Raw genomic sequence first — 16,963 nt, 5'->3', positions numbered from 1 at the left:
TCAGGAATGAAGTGCCCGCCCTCATGGAGCTCACCATTTATTGGTTGTGGATGGAAATAACGATTCATTGGCTGAAACCTGCCTCGGTCCATTGATTTGTCCTTTATCTACATCTCCCCAAATAGCCCCAAGGTTGCCTGTCCTGTGCGCACTACAAACATCTCGTTTCTCACTGGCCCCGGCAGAACACTCATGGTTCAGCTTGGTCAGTCTTTTTTCCCTGAGTGGAAGAACCACAAATGATCCCTCCTGGTTGGACACTCTGGGCTTGTGGGGATGGAGAGGAGCACGAATGGGAGAGGTGGGGGTGGCTAGGGGCAGCCACGCATGCTCTAGATTGCTTATGGTTGACCTTGAACTGCTCTGGCCCCCATTGTCTGTGGATGGACTCCTACCCAGAATCGAGTTTTTAAATGTATGAAAGAAAATAATAAAATACACGTGATCTCGTGTGTGCGTCTGTGTGTGTGTGTGTGCGCGTGTGCGTGTGCGTGTGTGTGTGTGTGTGTGCCCCGCTCAATGGATCAGCCTGGAATCCAGTGACCCCCTCCCCAGCCAGTCCCAGGAAAGGAGGCTCCTGGGAAGATGGCAGGGGGCACCTGACCATAGGGCCCACTTCCAGAGGCAGCATCGAGGAAAACGGAGACTTGGCCTGTGGCTCCCTCCATCAGTACAGAAGGACATGGACTCAACCATGCCCCATGGATCCAGCCTGAGGAGCTTCCTGGGCCTGGAGAGGGGAAGGGACCAGCCCAGGGTTGCCCCTTGACCATCAGTCCTCCCACCTGGACCACCTTGTAGCCAGGGGCAAAGGGCGCAGTCTCTGGCTCGGCAGACTTTGGGGCTGCACCAGGGTCCCCGAATCGCTGTGTCCAGGGTCACAAGGCTAACCTGTGCTTGGACACCCGGCTGGGCCAGTGGAGGAGAGCACTACCACCACCTGCTGGAAGGCCAAGGCAGAGCCAGGCCCAGCTCGGGACCCCAGAGCCTGCCAGGGGAGGCAGAGCCGGAGGAGCTGTGGGTGGGCCGGGGTAGGCGAGGAGGTGTGGGGGGCGCTGTGGAGGAGGCTGGGGGCAGGAGGCCAGGATGAGGAGGCCTCCGAGCCCATCCATCCAGCCCCCAGGCTCCTGAACCCTGAGCTGCAGGGAAGCCCTTCCACACCGCCCCCACTTGCTGGGCCAGCCCTCAGGGAAGGCCAAGAGCAGAGACCTGGGTTCAAGGCCAAGTCCCAATGGTTTTCATCGTGAGAGCGCTGGGGCCACAGAGCTGGCCACCTGAGGCAGGAGCCCCAAAGCCCCTTGAGCTCCCCTTTTGGAGCTCTGGACCTTGCTGGCCCCCCTCCTCCCCGGGCAGCTCTGCCCTCCCTCCTCCCCCATCAGATCTGCAGCCCTGGCCTGGCTCCTCCTAGACGTTTAACCTACTTTGGAATTGAATTGAGTTGAGCTTGGGGGGCTGGTCCAGCTGGACCCTGGGTGTGAGGGTCCAGCTCTGCTGTCCTCCGGGTTCCACCTGCCACAACATGAAGGCCAGGGCAAAGGGCTGGGCCCAGCTCTCTCCTCCCAGAACCCACTCTCTAAAAGGGCAGGCTCAGGGCATCCCAAGTCACTGGACACTGCCCATTACCTCCCTCCCTCAGCCCCAGCCCCCCTTAAGGTCTGCCCCTCCCTGGGTGGATGCTACTTCTAATGAATGGGTGGGCCTCTCTGTGGGATGCAGGTGACCCTCAGTTCTTGAAGGCTCTGCCATAGAACTGGAAAGGCAGGAGCTGGACCAGCGAGGGGCAGCTTGGCCAAGGTCAGACACCCACCCAAGCTTCCAAGGAAGAGGGAGGGGCTGCTATCCAACTCAGAGGAGGGATGGTCCCTGGGAACCTAAGGCCTCTCCCCCTTTTCCGCTGCCATCAGGTTGACTGGACTGAGCCTTGGCCTAAGGAAAGGTCCAACCTGCTGCCTGAGGAAAGCAGAGGGTCAGCAGGTGGTGGCATTGGCAGGACCGTGGAATAGGGGGCTGACACGCCAAAGGGGGAGCAAGGCCATGGGCAAGGAGCGCTGGCCAGTGGGGACTGGTATGACTGCATTGGAACAGATGCCCTGGCAAAGGAAAGTGGAGGCCAGTGGACAGAGGAACGCATTGTTCCCTACGTGGGCACTCCAGGTCCCTTGACCCGGGGTGGAGAGGGGCCTGGGATCCTGCTGCCGAGATGAATGGGAGCCTGGAGCCGGGGGAGCCTGGGGACCCACACCAGGGCTCTTCAGGTTCATGTGGGGAGGGGGACCCGCTGGTTCTGCTTGGTCTCACAGGCAGATTGAGGGCCGGATGAGGCCACACCAAGCGGACGATGGAGCCTTGGGCAGAGCGAGGTGGGACTAGAGGCCTCATTGCTTCTGCTTAACTGGATGACCAGAGAAGCATCAGGCTCTGGGCCTCCAAAGGCGGGGAGCATGAGATATCATCACACCCGCCCTCCACCACACCTTTGGGAGGACGCCGGCCGGCAAGGCCAGGGTGGGCTCCAATCTTCAGACCCCGTCTACAGCTGTCCCTGACGGCCTGGTGCCTTCTTCAGGGTTGGCCGTGGTGGGGAAGGGCTGCAGGGTCGGAAGGAGGGCAAGGACATGAGTGGCACATTGGGGTCACGCGGGTCGATGGGAGACCTTTGGGGGCTTCTCTCAGTTTTCTGGGTCGGATTGCCTGGGTCGACAATGGCATCTGAAACATCAGTGCCGTATTCGAGCGTTTGAGGGGGCAGAGGTCTCCCCCCACCCCCCACGGAAACCTCCCAGCTCCCCCTTCCCCTGCAGGGGCCTGGACTCCAGTCTGGACCAGACTCAGTTCGCATGGGGGGTCCAGAACGGGTCTCCCACATCTAGATGACGCCCTCATCAGGGGGAAGAAGTGCAGACATGAGTTCCGTGGCCACCAGAGGGAGCCCAGTTCCAATCCTGTCTCAAGATACTTGGAGAGCCCAGGTGGCCTCACCTGTGGGGGGGGGGGGTAGCCCACCCTGCCTTGGTCGTGAGGTGCCGACCAGGGACCTGGGATGCGTCCCCCACAGCACTGAGCCTGCAGCAGCTGCCACTACCTACACGATGCCTTGCCTGAATCGAGTCCAGGGAAGCCCCTTGATTGATCCACTGACTGATCGTGGCCCCCCGGCCCCCCGTGTGTAAGGGAATCGAGCCACTCGCTAGATACTCCAAAGCATTTTATTTTCCTTAAAAAGAGGAGGCACTGTTGATTTCCACGACTTGCTGCATAGGTCTCGGCTACAAAGGCACCAATGCCAGGCCACGAGCTTCCTGGAAATTTCAGTTTATTCATAATACTGGACTTTACAGGTAAAAAAAGAAATCCTCTGCCGGCGCGCCATGGGCCACAGGGGCGAGAGCACCAGCTTTTTCTTGTTAGGAGGGAAAGGTCTTTACAAGCTGGGACTCAGCCACCCTTCTCCTGTGAGAAGACGTCCTCCCGAGCCCCGCAAGTGGGAGGTCCCCTTGAGAGCATCTGTCCCTCGTGAGTGGACTCTGTGTCCCTTCAGCTTGCCACCCCAAGCACATGGCACAGCCCAATAGTTTCTTTGGTAGAACTCCTAATTGGGGCAGTGTTGGAAAAACCTAGAAAAGTTATTACTTTTTGACTCTGCCAACATCTTTTCTAGGCAAATCTTTAGAAGTCGATGGAGACAGGTGATGAGGACAGGTATGCTTCTGCCCATTAGGGTTACAGGCAACGAGTAAGGATGAGAAAGAGGTCAGCTAAAAATTATCAAAAATCCCAGCCCTAGCCCAGCCTTGGCTCTACATATGTGGTGGGGGTCTGACAGTCCCAGAGTGCTGGGGGTGAGCTTCCTCAGGAAGACACAATTCCCAGGATAAATTCTTTTCTCCCCCCAACTTTGAAGGCGCTGCCAGGGGTCACATGGGCCAAGAGACACCTCCCCTGACCAGAACAGACCCTCCACGGCACAGAAGTCCCCTTGGCTGGGGGGCCAACCCACCAGGAGGCTTCTTTTGTGTCCTTGACTGGCCCAGAAAGAAGAAAGAGCTCTTTGGTCAGTGCCCACGTCCATGAATGGCCCTGGTCTGGCCTCAGGCCTGGCCTTTCTCAGAGAGGGGCAGGGGCCTGACTTCAGGCTCCCCCACTCATCACTGCTCCCTTTACCCGGATAATGGGGGGGGCAGGCCCACAGCTGACCACTGGCCTCTGAGCAGACTGCCCTGGGCCTCGGGGGCAGAGGCAGGGGGCGCTGAGAAGAGAGGGTGCCAGGGAGGGTCTGCAACCCCAGCCACGGCGCTTCCTCAGTAGGCGATTTTCCAGTGGGTCGGCTGCTCACACTGCTGCTCGTGGTCACCGCAGAATCTGTTGTAGGTTGTTTTGGGGTCCAGGCCCAGGATTTCTCTTTCCTCGTGAATCCGAAAGGAGAAGGTGGACACGGAGGTGCCGATGAAGACTCTGTGAAGGGCCGAGAGCACAGCCGTGAGGGAGGCCCCCCGGCTTCTCCCCACAGACAGACACACCTACCACAACCCTCGACAAGTGCAGGCCAGTCCCTTCTGCTGAACACCCCATGTCCCTCTTTGGATCCTGGCTCCCTCCCGACTCGCTTCTTGGAAGCCTCTCCTGGTTCCTCACCCCACCTTGGAGCCTCTGGCCCCCTGTGGTCCCTCCCCACAGTCGGGTGAGGAGTGTCCCCTTCTCATTTCTGCAGTGCCTGTGGACTGGTCATGCCTGGGCTGGGGCTGCCCCCTCCCTTTCATTTGGCACCCACTGAGACAGGGGTCCTCCCAGGGTCCTGCTGGGGGGGAGGGCTCACCGGGCATGGGCGCAGATCCACTGGTCGATGATGGCTACACCGCCATCCTTGTAGAGCTCCAGCTCCTCCCAGGTGGGCTCAAACCTCACCATTTCAGGAAGCAGCCTCTTGAGCTCCTCGCATTCTGAAAGGTGACAACATGACGCTGGGTCAGGATGAGGCTGCCGGGCCCGAGGCTCTGGCCCAGTACCGGCCGGAAGCAGGGCCCTAGGCTGTGAAGACCAGCAGGGTTACTGGGGAATGAACCAACCGACCCAGGCTTCCTTCCTCAGGATTCCAGAGGCTTTCAGGGGTGACCAGGCTCTCCTCTCCATGGAAAGCAAGAATGTGAGTGGGACCCCCGGGGGTTCGACAACCAGCATTCCAACGCACCCTCTTTAACGGCATCCGTGGCTACAAACACTTGGTGCAGCTGGTGGGTCTCCATGAGGCTCCGGATGGTCTTCACCGCTCCCTGCAGGCTGGGCACATCTTCTCGGTGACCCCAGATAAAGTCCTTTCTTCTGAGGTGTACCCCAAGGTAAGGACCGCCCAGGGAGCTGCCTGGTTTCACCTGGCAGAGAACAACCAGCACATGCAGAGTCCAGAGATGCCCAGGACCCCTGACCAGGTGAGTTCAGTCTACCTGAGCACTGGCCACTAATTTGGAGGGGGGGCTTAAGGGGAAACCTTGGGTGTCAATTATTTAAATTCGTCCATCTTCTGATAACCAGGACCTGGGCTGAAATGATGGGGAGGATATTAATAAAGACCTCCCCCGATGGGTTAACAGGAGGTGGCAAAAAGAAAGATGTTCCAAGGGGTGCCCCCATCCCACGCAGTGAGCCTGTCCCCCAGCCCCACCAGTCAGCTGACACTCAACATCTACATGGCAGCTGTTACAAGACGGTGACGCCAAGCCTCGGTGTGCGGCTCTGCCCAGCATGGTGTGGGGCCTCTGGGGGCCGACCCCCCCCCAAAGACCCAGGAGAGGATCATGCACTAAAGGGGGAAAACGTGGGTCCCCCAGCTGAGGCACAAGGGGGATTCCTGAGCCAGATTCATCCAGGGAGGGAGGGAACCACATCACAAATGACCTTCATCTTCGTCCAGTCTTCACTGTACACTATCTCGTCCGCGTCATCGGAGGAGTTCAAGAACTTACTTCTAAAATCGTCTCCGGCCACACGAAGGTGTTTGGCAAAGACCATGCTCCGCCGGGTCTGTCAATGGAAACATTGATGAGCAAAGGCTCCCGTTAGGGGGTGTACTGCCCAGAGTCTCTCCAAAGCTCTAGGGGAGCACACAGACGTGAGACCACCCACACCCAGGAAAGTGAATGATTCAAAGGTTAAAAATGCGGACACATTTCCTAATGCAATACAGGTTGCCACCTCTGGGGTTGGCGCAGCTGTGGGTCCTTTTCACCCTCACCTACAGCAGGACGCTTTATTGCCCTCGGGCTGGCTCTGGCACGGCCCCACCCACAGGTCTAGGGGTGTTATGAGGCCCTCAGGGACACATCAGAGGCTCGCCCCTCCTACCCTCTGAGAAAGGGGCCCTGGGCCTCCAGTGCAGACCCAATTAATCATTCAAAATTAACCCTTCAAGGGGTGTCTTTTCTAAGGGTTTGGGACAATTTCAGCAGTTCACCCCCCATCCCAACCTCCAGGCAATTTGATCCACTGCAGAGCCCCTGGAGCCCAGGGCTGAATGGGTATCTCACCAAGAAGTCCAGAGCCCAGGTGAGATGAAACCCAGGATCCCTGCAGCTGCTCCAGGCATCTCCACCCCACACCCTGGTCCCCCTCCCCCCAGAACCCTGCAGTGTCTTAGCTCATGATCTCAAACTCCTGTTCACTCCAAGGGCCATTGGGAGGACAAGGGGAGTAAATAAGAGTTGGGGGGAAGAGAGCCTGGGAGCCTGAGATGGGAAGAGGTCAGAGGGAGACAGATACAGAGGGGGAGGGGGGAAACAGGCTGCTACACATTAGAAGAAGGGAGGGGGTGGCTCAATTTTCAAAGAAAGGGCCCAAAGTCCTAGGCCCAGAGCTCTGCCACCCATGTCCCATCAGAGGTAGTTTTCAAGGCTCTTTCTGCTGCATTTTGTAGATATGGGGGGCTCTGAGTTACCTGAGAATGCTGGGTCTCATGGAGGGCCAGGTAACAGAGCTCTCAGCAAAAGGACAGGGGTCTCTGGGTATGGAACCAGGCTGGCACATGCCAACAGGCCTGGGCCTCGACCACTGCCACGGTTCTCTAAGAATACCTGCTGATCACCGGTCTTGGAGGGACAGGAGAGTGTGGGGGCCCTGGGAGCAGTCATTGATGCACAAACAGCCTGTCTGGGCAAGACACCTGGCATCCTGGGCATGGCCTGCCTGCCTCAGAGGTTGTGTGTCAGCCTACGTCCATATCCATTTGCGGGAGCCAGGCCCAATTAAAACACACGGTTTGATCAGTGGTCAGTCCAATCATGCATACAGAGGTAGAAGCCAGGCTCTGAGAGAAAGCAAGGGAACCTCCCCCCACAAATGATCCTGGGTCAAAACATGAGAGATGTGGGCAGCTAGATGGCACAGTGGATACAGCACTGGCCCTGGAGTCAGAAGGACCTGAGTTCAAATCTGGCCTCAGACGCTTAATAATTACCTAGCTGTGTGATCTTGGTTAAGCCACTTAACCCCATTGCCTTGCAAAAACCCAAAACAAAAAAATCCACAAGTGGAGCTGAGCAAGGAGGCTCGCATCCTTCCAAATCCTGGTTCACCACTACTCAGGAGCAGGTGGGACGTGGGCCTCAGACACTGCTGCGGCTTATTTCCTGGGTGACCCTGGGCAGTTAAGTCATGTCACCATGTGCCTCAATTTCATCATTTGTAAAACTGGGTTATAAATCAGCCTCCAAGAGCCCCCAGGCCCAGAGTCTTTGGGGAGGGGGGCCCTTTTCCCTTTCCTCCAGAGCCCCTAAGACCTTTCATAAGGCAAGCAGAGTGAACTTGTAATTCTTTCTGCAGAAAGGATGAATTTTGCCTCGTCCCTTCTCTAATTGAGTTTAAATCTCCTCCCTGCCAGACCACAATAACACAAAAATAAGAACTGTTTGCACCAGGTTACACACTGGACCAGGAGATACTCACATCCCAATATTCTTTTCCGCCATAGTGGTCATGAAGAAGATTTTCGGCTCTGTCCAACATCACTGAACTGGTTCAGAATGGGGAGGTGGGGTGGAGAACAGTCAACTCAAACTTGTTTTTCACAGTAGCCTCCCACACCAGCTCCCTCAGGGCAAAGCCAGTCCCAGAGGACTTCTGCTCTGCTCCTGACCCCCCCAGCCCTGCTCCTCCAGAGCAACATGGCTTCCAGAGAATTCTCTATTCCAATCCAGCCTCCTGCCACCCCCAGCCTGGGGGAGGCCCTGGGATCCCAGGAGCCATCCTCCCGGTGTCAAGGTCACTTGGCTTTAAACATCCATCCCTCATGTATATCGTTTTATGTCTCAACTGTGGCCACTGAATAGCTCTGAGGAGCTCCAACCAAACACGCAGGAAGCTTCTGCTGGTGTAACCAACCCATCCCCACTTAGTCCCCTAAGGATTGCGGGCATCCAAGGGGAGGTGAAAGACCCCTGCCCTCTAGAAGCTCACCCGGACAAATGAATAGAAGGACCCTAGAATTAAGGAGGTGGCTTCTGGGAGAAGGGGGAGGTTGGGGTCTGAGCGGAGGAGGGACAGTGCTACAGGCCCAGGGCCGACAGAGTAGCCCAGAGGCTGAGATGGAGGAGCTCATTCATGAAGCAGCTGCACACAGCAGGGACTGGCTGCTGGAGTTGATGGGGAGCCCCTGAAGAGAGGGTGTCATGGTCGGATCTGGTGAGTGGATGGTCTGGAGGGGGAGAGACTGAGACAGCAGACCCTCTCCCCCAGCAACGATGGCAAACAGAGAGATGCTGGTGAGGTGAAACTGCAGGCCCTGGCACCATATTGGACCTGGGTGGAGACAGTGAGGAGTCCAGGATCTGTCCTAGGCTGGGGGCCGGAAGGACTGGACAGATGGGGGTGTCCTCAACAGTCACTGAGAAGGTAGAAGCAAAGGGGAGGGAGGATTAGGGGGAAGGATAACAAGCTCTATTTTGGACACACTGAGTTTTAGGCGTCTGCTGGACGTCCAGCTCAAGACATCTGTAAGACAGCTGGAGGTGCAGAGAATTTGGAGCAAGAAAGGGAGATTTGAGAATTACCTACTAGAGAGACATTAAATCCATGGGACCTGATGAGAATCCCAAGGGAAGGAGTATGGAGGGAGAAGAGGAAAGGCCTCAAGACAGAGCCCTATGGGACCCCTATGGTTGCTAAGTTGTGACCTGGAGGAGGATCAGCAAAGGAGCAGACAGAGGAGGGGAGCTGGAAGAGAGAGAGGTGGCTGCCCCCCCCAAAAACTAGAGACCGAGCATCCAGGGAGAGAGAGACTCAGTGTCTGGGGCTGGAGAGAGGTCAAGCAGATTGAGGGCTGAGGACAGGCCACTACGACATCCCTGCTCTGAGGAGGGGGCAGTATGGGGGGGGGGTGATGGGGTCAGAAACCAGACTGTTGGGGGTAAATAAGAGAGTGAGAGCAGAGGAAGCAGAAGTCCCAAAAAAAGAGTTCAGGTCTGCAGCTGATAGAGACGGAAGGACTAAGGGAGGGGCTTTTCAGGATGTGATGGGCATCTGTTGGCAGAGGGAAGGAGCCAGTGGGCAGGCAGAGACTGGAGACAAGTGATTGGAGGAGGTGGGACACAACACAATGGGATCCTCATCACGGGGGCCCAGAGAGATCCTGGCTGGAAGCACGTGGCCACTCATCCAAGCACACCTCTTTATGAACAGGTCCCCCAGACCTAACAGTGGATCATGAACTGTGTTAAGCCTCAACGTCTAGCCAGGGACGTTGTCAGTACAAAGTCAGAGCCAACGGCATTGAGGGATGCTGTGAGTTGGGGAATCCTGTGCACTCTGTGCCCTCTGAGGGACTCTGCTCCTTTTCCAGCCACCGGGGTGCTTTGGAGCCCCAACGGGCCTTGCCTGGTGCTATTGCAGGGCAGACTTGGTGGGAGAGGCTCCCATGAGCCTCCCTGCCCCCCGTATCCTAGGGAAATGAGGTGAAGAAGAGGGAGGGATCTGGAGGTCTAGGAACCCGGTGGGGCTCCGCAGAGGTCGCCCTGCTGCCCTGGGTGCCCACTTCCATGTTAAGCAGAGGGACAAGGGGCTGGGGTGGCCAGAGCTGTGGAGGAGAGGGGAAGGCCGGAGCCCGGAGATGCCCCTGACCACCTCGGTGTGGAATTCTTCAGCCCCTCCCACGGGCAGGGCCGGTCCCCCGTTCCAGGAGCTCCTAGTCCCCAAGGGGGTCGCTGGTCAGACCCGGCCCAGGAGACCGGGGAAGGTGGGGGTCCCATCTGCCAAGCCCCGGGTTCAGGCCCTGAAGCTTCGAGGCCACCGTGAGTGTCTCGGGATACGGCAAGAAAGGCCAGAGGCTCCCCCAAGCCGCCGACTCCCCAAAAGAGGTGCCCGTGGAGCCCGAGGCCACAGCAGCCTGGGGGCCTGGAAGGCGGAGTGCACAAGGGGCCCCGCCCCCCATCCCGGGGCCTGGCCCAGCCGGTGCCCACTCACCGGGCCGGTGCCCACTCACCGGGCCGGTGCCCACTCACCGGGCCGTGCTCCTCAGCAGCAGCGGCGCCACGATGGACGCGTGGCCCTGCACCGACAGGCAGGACAGGTTCAGGCCGCGCGTCTCCTCGTAGCCCCAGAACCAGCCCCTGCGGGACGGTGGATGTGCTGGGGCCGCGCCGGGGGACCTCCGGGTAGCCCCCGGCCAGACCCCGGGCAGCTCCCGACCAGACCCCGGCCCGGCCCCCGGGCAGACCTCGGCCCGGCCCCCGGGCAGACCTCGGCCCGACCCCCGGCCAGACCCCCGGCCAGACCTCGGCCCGACCCCCCGGCCCGACCCCCTGGCAGCCCCCCCGACCCCCGGGCAGCCCCCCGGCCCTACCCCCCCAGCCCCCCGGCCAGCCCCCCGGCCCTACCCCCTACCCCCGGCCAGACCACCGGCCCTACCCCCGGCCCGGCAGCCCCCCGGCCCGACCCCTGCCCGGCCCCCGGCACCCACCGGTAGTAGCCCTGCCGGTCCCGCGCGTAGGGGGGCGGCTGCAGGCAGGGCCGGGCCTCGGCCTTCTCCTCCCAGGCCCCGCGCTCCCAGCCCTCGGCGAAGCCCTGCAGCACCAGCACCTGCTCGATGAAGGGGCCGCCGGACTCTGCAAGGGGCGTCAGGGGGCGCTGGGGCCGCGGGGCACAGGGCCGGGCCTGGGCCCGAGTCCGGCCCCCGCCCCGGCCCCGGCCCCGGCCCAGCTGCGAGACTCCCCAGCCCCGGAGCCAGGCCCGGCCCCCGCCCTGGGCCCCGCCCCTCCCCGGCCGGCCCCGCCTCCCCGGCCTCGCCCCGCCCCCAGGCCCCGGCCCCGCCCCCAGGCCCCGGCCCCGCCCCCGGCCCCGCCCCGCCTCACCCGCCAGGAACTGCTCGTACTCGAGGACCGGGATGTTGCGCTCCAGGCTCGGGAGGTCGAAGAAGCGCGCCCAGCGCAGGCGCAGCTGCCGCAGCTCCGGGCTCCGCCAGTGCACCAGGCGGCCCCAAGGGGGCAGCACCAGCGCCCAGCGCTCGGCGCGCAGCAGCGTCTTCAGCAGCGACGCCACGCGCACGTACACGTCGCGCCGCAGGTTGAAGCCCTCGGGCGGGTTCACGTCGTACAGCAGGTACCTGGGGGCGGGGCCGGGGGTCACGCCGGGGCACGCCGGGGGCGCCGGGCCCCGCCCCCCGGCCCGCCCCGCCGCTCACCTCCGCCCCCGCGCCGCCGCCGCCGCCCCGCCCCCCGCCGCCGCCGCCGCCCCCCACTGCCCGGGCCGGAACTCGTCTCCCTGGGCCGCGCCCGGCGGCGCCGCGGCGGCCGCGAGGAGCAGCAGCAGCCACGGGCCGCGGGGCCCGGGGCGGGCCCGGCTCCGAGGCGCCTCCGCCGCCATGTCCGCGAGGGCGCGCCGCGCACACGCGCTTCCGGTCCGCGGGCGGCCCTTCCGGCGGCCGCGGCTCCGGCGGCGCGTGCGCCGAGGCCCGGCGCCGCGGGCCCCGCCCCCTGGAGCCCCGCCCCCGCGCTGACGGCCCCGGGCCGCGCCCCGCCCCCGCCCGGGCTCCGAGGCCGCGCCCCCAGGGGCCTGCGCCCGGGCCCCGCCCCGCCCCGCCCCGAGGCCCCGCCCCTCCCCGAGGCCTCGCCCCCTGGAGCCCCGCCCCCGCCCGGACTCCGAGGCCGCGCCCCCAGGGGCCTGCGCCCGGGCCCCGCCCCGCCCCGAGGCCCCGCCCCCTGGAGCCCCCGCCCCCGCGCTGAAGGCCCCGGGCCGAGCCCCGCCCCCGCCCGGACTCCGAGGCCGCGCCCCCAGGGGCCTGAGCCCGAGCCCCGCCCCCTCCCGCGGCCCCGCCCCCGCGGCTCCGCCACGCCCCCGCCACGCCCCCCGCGGCCCTGCCACGGGTCCGGGCCACCCGCTAGCCCAGGGCGAGGCTGTCGGGGGCACGGGGCAGGTGCCAGGGGACCCCCAGACCCCCCACCGCCTCCCGGGCGGGCACGAGGCGGGCATCTGAGCCCCCTCCAAGGGGCGGCCTGGGAGCGGAGCCGTGGGGGGCAGAGCAGCGGCGGGGTGCCCACGGGACCCCCGCGGGTGAATGCCCGGGCAGGGGGCTGCGCAGCGGGAAGCGGCTTTACCACGGTGCCTGCCCCAGACATTTATTAAGCACCTACTGTGTGCCGAGCACAGAGCTCGCCCCCAGGGGTACAGACCCCTCGTGGCCCCCCGACCCCGCAGCAGCTCCTTTGGGAGAGGGTCAGCATGTGCCTAGAGAAGTCGAGGGAAATAGAGACACAGTGCGGGCAGAGGCCGGATCTCAGCACCAGGGTGGCATCCGCACAGCGCCCATCCAGGCGCAAGGAAAGAGACGGCACCTTAAGACAAAAGGTGCCAACCGAGGCCCGAGAAAAGCCCGTCACACCCGCCAAGGAGCAGTGGGGATCTCTTGGGGGGTGCTGGTGCCAGGACCTGGAAGGGGTCAGAGAGGCCAGGGCCTGGGTGTAGAGGGCTCTTTCCTGCAGTTTGCTTAATAAAGGCAAGAGCACCATCTGGGCATGGCTCAAGGGCACACCAGGGTCTCCTGAGAAGGATGCAGGAGGGCAGAGACTGGTTGGCAGATGCAAAGACGCTGAAGACTGGGATGTGGGCCGGGGTTCACATGCCCGGAGGAGACGGAGGAATGGGAGCGAGCCCCCATGGAGAGAGGCTGGGCTTGGCGAAGGGAAGGGGGACAGCTTCAAGTAGGCCAGAGGACAGACAGGAGGGACCTTTGGATGAAAACTTTTATCCGTAAAGCAGGAAACTCCAACCCCTTCTGAGAGAAGAAGACTCAGGCAGCTTGAGGCCAGGAGAGAAAGGAGCAGCTGCAATTGGGGATGAAGGGGTGATAAAGCATTACCTCTCCTTTCTACGGCAGCTATGAGAAACGGAGGAAAGGAGTCTGTTTTACAGGTAAACAGAGAGAATGGAGAAAACTCTAAAGTTGATGTATAACAAGGAGAATACTGAGGGCGGGGGGGGGAGCTAAAAGAAAGGAATCTGCTTCCACTGATAAGTGGGTAAACTTAATGCAAGAAACCATGAAATTAGGATGCTGGGTGAATTAATGTAGAAACCAGCACCCATCTAGGTGTGAGGCCCACATCTCCTTGGGCTCAGTTTTGGGTCAAGGTGGGCCTGGGTCACCAAATTGTGGGGAAGGGAAGGTTTAATTAGGAATGGGGACCCGTGTGTGTGTGTGTGTGTGTGGAGGGGGGCTAACGGATAGGCTGTTGACTTCTGTGATACCAAGCCAATGGGAACAGGGGAGGAACTTGCATTTTGAGACATGGAATAAAAGGCTATTTTGTACTCCAGGGTGGGCCCACTTTTAGGGTCATCTGATCTTGAGAATGTTGCCATAAAGGACCCTCTTTGCTTCACTAATGGTAGTTGGGTCCTTGTAAGGCCCTCGTTTCTTACAAAAGGAGAGGATTCATGGCAGCTTCGTTGGATAACGGAAATTTGTAATGGACTCGAACACTGCTGTGACTTCCCCAGGCATATTCAGCAATAATGTATAAGTATGGATGTAGCAATAATAATAGTGTTATATAAATATGTATTATATAAATAAGTATTATATCAAAACAGCTATAAGCAGTCTAATTATTGAAATGACTAATCATGACCCCAGAGGCTGCCTAGAAGAAGTATGTGACCACCTACCCAGTGACAGAGAAGTGGATGCCAAGCTACAGATAGAGACATGATGATGTGATGCCATGACAAGCACATGAATTGGATTTGAGTGGGGGTGCTGTCCCCAGCCTCACTTTTTCATCCAGAGTCATCTGGGCCCAGTGGCCAGATAGGAATCAGCACAACTGGAGAGGGCCCTGAATGTAAGGCAGAGTTAAGTGACTTGCCCAAGGTCACACAGGTAGTATGTTGCAAGTGTCTGAGGCTGGATTTGAACTTTTTTTCCTCCTGACTCATCAGTGCTCTATTGACTGCGCCACCTAGGGAGAGATGGACACACATTTTCAGGGATTTGGGAGCCTTGACTGGCTTTATTGGTTACAAGTTTTTTTTTTCTTTTAATAGGGAAAGGATTTTGTAAGGAGAGGGGGCTACTAATTACTGTAGCAAAAAGTAGAAGAAACAAAGGTTATTGAAACATTTATAATGTACAAAAATGAAAAGGAAAGATCAAAAGGAAGCAAAGGCAGAACAACTTTGAAATTGGAAATTACTCATTTTTAAGTGTAAACTATAATAAAGATTTGTGATTTCATATACAATCCTTTTTTGTTGTATATGGAAATGATCATATTTATTGGTGTTTTTAAAGTTCCAAATAACAAATATATATGTAATATAGTGATGCTATTTACCAGAATTGTTCCATTCAAGAAGCAGAATATCAAATGATAGACACTAGACCTCCTCCATGAGAAATAGCAGATGTAGTGGTAAAAAAACCCCAACAAATTTAAGCTCTCCATTGATAGAAGGACTCCTAAAAGCATCTACAAAAAACATTCCTTTCTGAAACGCCCCAATTCACCCAAATTCCTGGGATTGTTGACCCATCTCCAGAACACCTAGACAAAAGTGGATCCTAATTTACAGACAATCCAAGGGAACTTAATTTCACCCTCAGAATCTTCAAGCCAGCTCAACTAGGAATAATGCACAAGGATAAACACTATAGCTCCCTTCTTTGCCACATTTCTGAACATAGTTATGAGAGGAGGAATCACAACTAGCAGGAACCTTTGACTTGCAGGTCTGCCCAAGAAAATGCCTGCAGGTAATTCCTGGAGAGACAAAACTAGACAGGGACCAGTGCCAAGTAAATCAACTGGGATGCCCAGTTAAAACTCTCAAAGGAAATCAATAGAAGGAGGTGTATGGTCCTTGGACACTTTATCCTGGGAGAATGAAACAACTGTGGGGAATTGTGAGAACTTGAAAGTGTCTCAAAGGGAAACTGGGTCAGGATCTGGTGACTGCTTTAGGAGATGGACTATCCAGTAGAGCCCTTCCACTGTGCCTCCATCTCTGAGAAGGGAAGTAAGGGATTGGGGGTGGGGAACTGTTGTCTACATATTCATAATTAATGATGTCCATGCTTGTTGGTGCTGTCCTTCGTTAGGAGACATCTTTGCAGCCTTCTTGGTTGTGCATAATGTTTTATTTGTGGTAAATAAAGGGCAGAATGAACATAGCCTGGGTTATTGCAAACCAAAGAAAGAACCGTCTGTTCACAGATTTCCTGAGCAACGATGCAAGTAATCACAAAACAAAGCAAAAAAACCAAAACTAAAATCTGGAGGCAGCCAAAATGTCTAACACAAGGGAGGGGTTAAATATTTTGTGCTTCATTAAAGAGAAGGAATGTGATAATTCAATTGAGAGGACCATCTCTAGGGATACTGAGCAGCCTTTTATGTGCTTAACACCAAGGGAAAAGCTGACCCGGACCCAGTACCCGGGAAGACCAAAGGGAATTATAATGTAGGACAAAGGATGCTTTGAGGGAATGAAAGGAAGCATGTTAAGCATTGAAATGAGTGAATTCACATGTCAATAGTTACTAAGCTGGTTGAATTGATTGTATTGGTGGTCAATATTAAGGTTTTAATAAAGGATGGGAGTGGAATGTCGAGGTATTGTTGGAGAGGGCAGGGGATTTGATGTGCCTCTGTCTCCTGGGCAGAGTGCCTGGACCATCCATGGACATGGTCCTCGCCAAAAAACACCAAAACAACCAGGAGTTTGCCTCAGTTACCAAGTTCCCTGTGTAAAGGTCATGGAGATTGACAGCTAAAGGTCACAAATGAGGTTGGGGAGCAGTGGGAATAAACAATGTCCTAGCAAATAGGGGGCTGAACTGGACCAGTGATTTCACTGACACAGATAAGAAAGGAACTCCTAGGTAGGAAGCTCACTCCCTATGCAGGCTGACACCTCTATAATTCATAGTCGTAGACTCCAGAGCACTGGAAGGTATAAAAAAGTCTTCCCATAATAACAATGATATAATGACATGAAAAACATAGAATTCTATTAAAGCAACTTTTTCAAAAAGACAAATCCATTTCTAGAATACTCTTCCTCACAAATGAGAAAATTTGAAAACCAATGAGCTGAGTTTACGGGGAGAAAGAATTTGAAAACAAATCAGTACCTCAAAAATAGGCATTCAAGAAGAATTCCCTAATATTGAAGGAAAATTGGAGAGAACTGAAAGTGCAAAAAAAACCCGAATTAACACACGAAACAAAACACTTTTTAAAAAACCCCATAAAGTTTCTTAATTGTTAACTAAATGAGCCAAAAGAAAAAGAAAACCCAAATGGCCAAATCAAAACCAAATTAGCCAGTCACAACAAAGAGAGTGATCAGCCAGTGAGACACTTGATTCTCACTTCTGCAGACCTTCAGGATGGGACCTTCCCCAAAAGATGTAGATCTCACCAGCCATCTCACCAGGCCTACCCTTCCCCTGGGAGTCACATCCATGATTTCCCATAAGTGAGCA

General features: G+C 57.5%; 1 protein-coding gene across 1 annotated transcript; it reads right to left on the bottom strand.

Moving 5' to 3' along the window:
* Positions 1 to 3,192: 3,192 nt before the first annotated feature.
* Positions 3,193 to 11,868, bottom strand: POFUT2 (protein O-fucosyltransferase 2). The gene is made up of 9 exons (XM_074189939.1): positions 11,660 to 11,868; positions 11,331 to 11,581; positions 10,940 to 11,084; positions 10,482 to 10,589; positions 7,933 to 7,999; positions 5,890 to 6,015; positions 5,186 to 5,366; positions 4,814 to 4,937; positions 3,193 to 4,452 (listed from the first exon to the last, which is right to left on the bottom strand). Exons 1-9 carry the CDS (start codon positions 11,839 to 11,841, stop codon positions 4,299 to 4,301), a joined length of 1,338 nt encoding a protein of 445 aa, XP_074046040.1. The 5' UTR covers positions 11,842 to 11,868; the 3' UTR covers positions 3,193 to 4,298.
* Between the last annotated feature and the right edge of the window lie 5,095 nt (positions 11,869 to 16,963).

Source organism: Macrotis lagotis, chromosome 5, assembly GCF_037893015.1.
Source record: "Macrotis lagotis isolate mMagLag1 chromosome 5, bilby.v1.9.chrom.fasta, whole genome shotgun sequence".
Lineage (NCBI taxonomy): Eukaryota > Metazoa > Chordata > Mammalia > Peramelemorphia > Peramelidae > Macrotis > Macrotis lagotis.
Note: the sequence above shows the minus strand (reverse complement) of the source record. Positions and strands in the feature narration are given on the sequence as shown.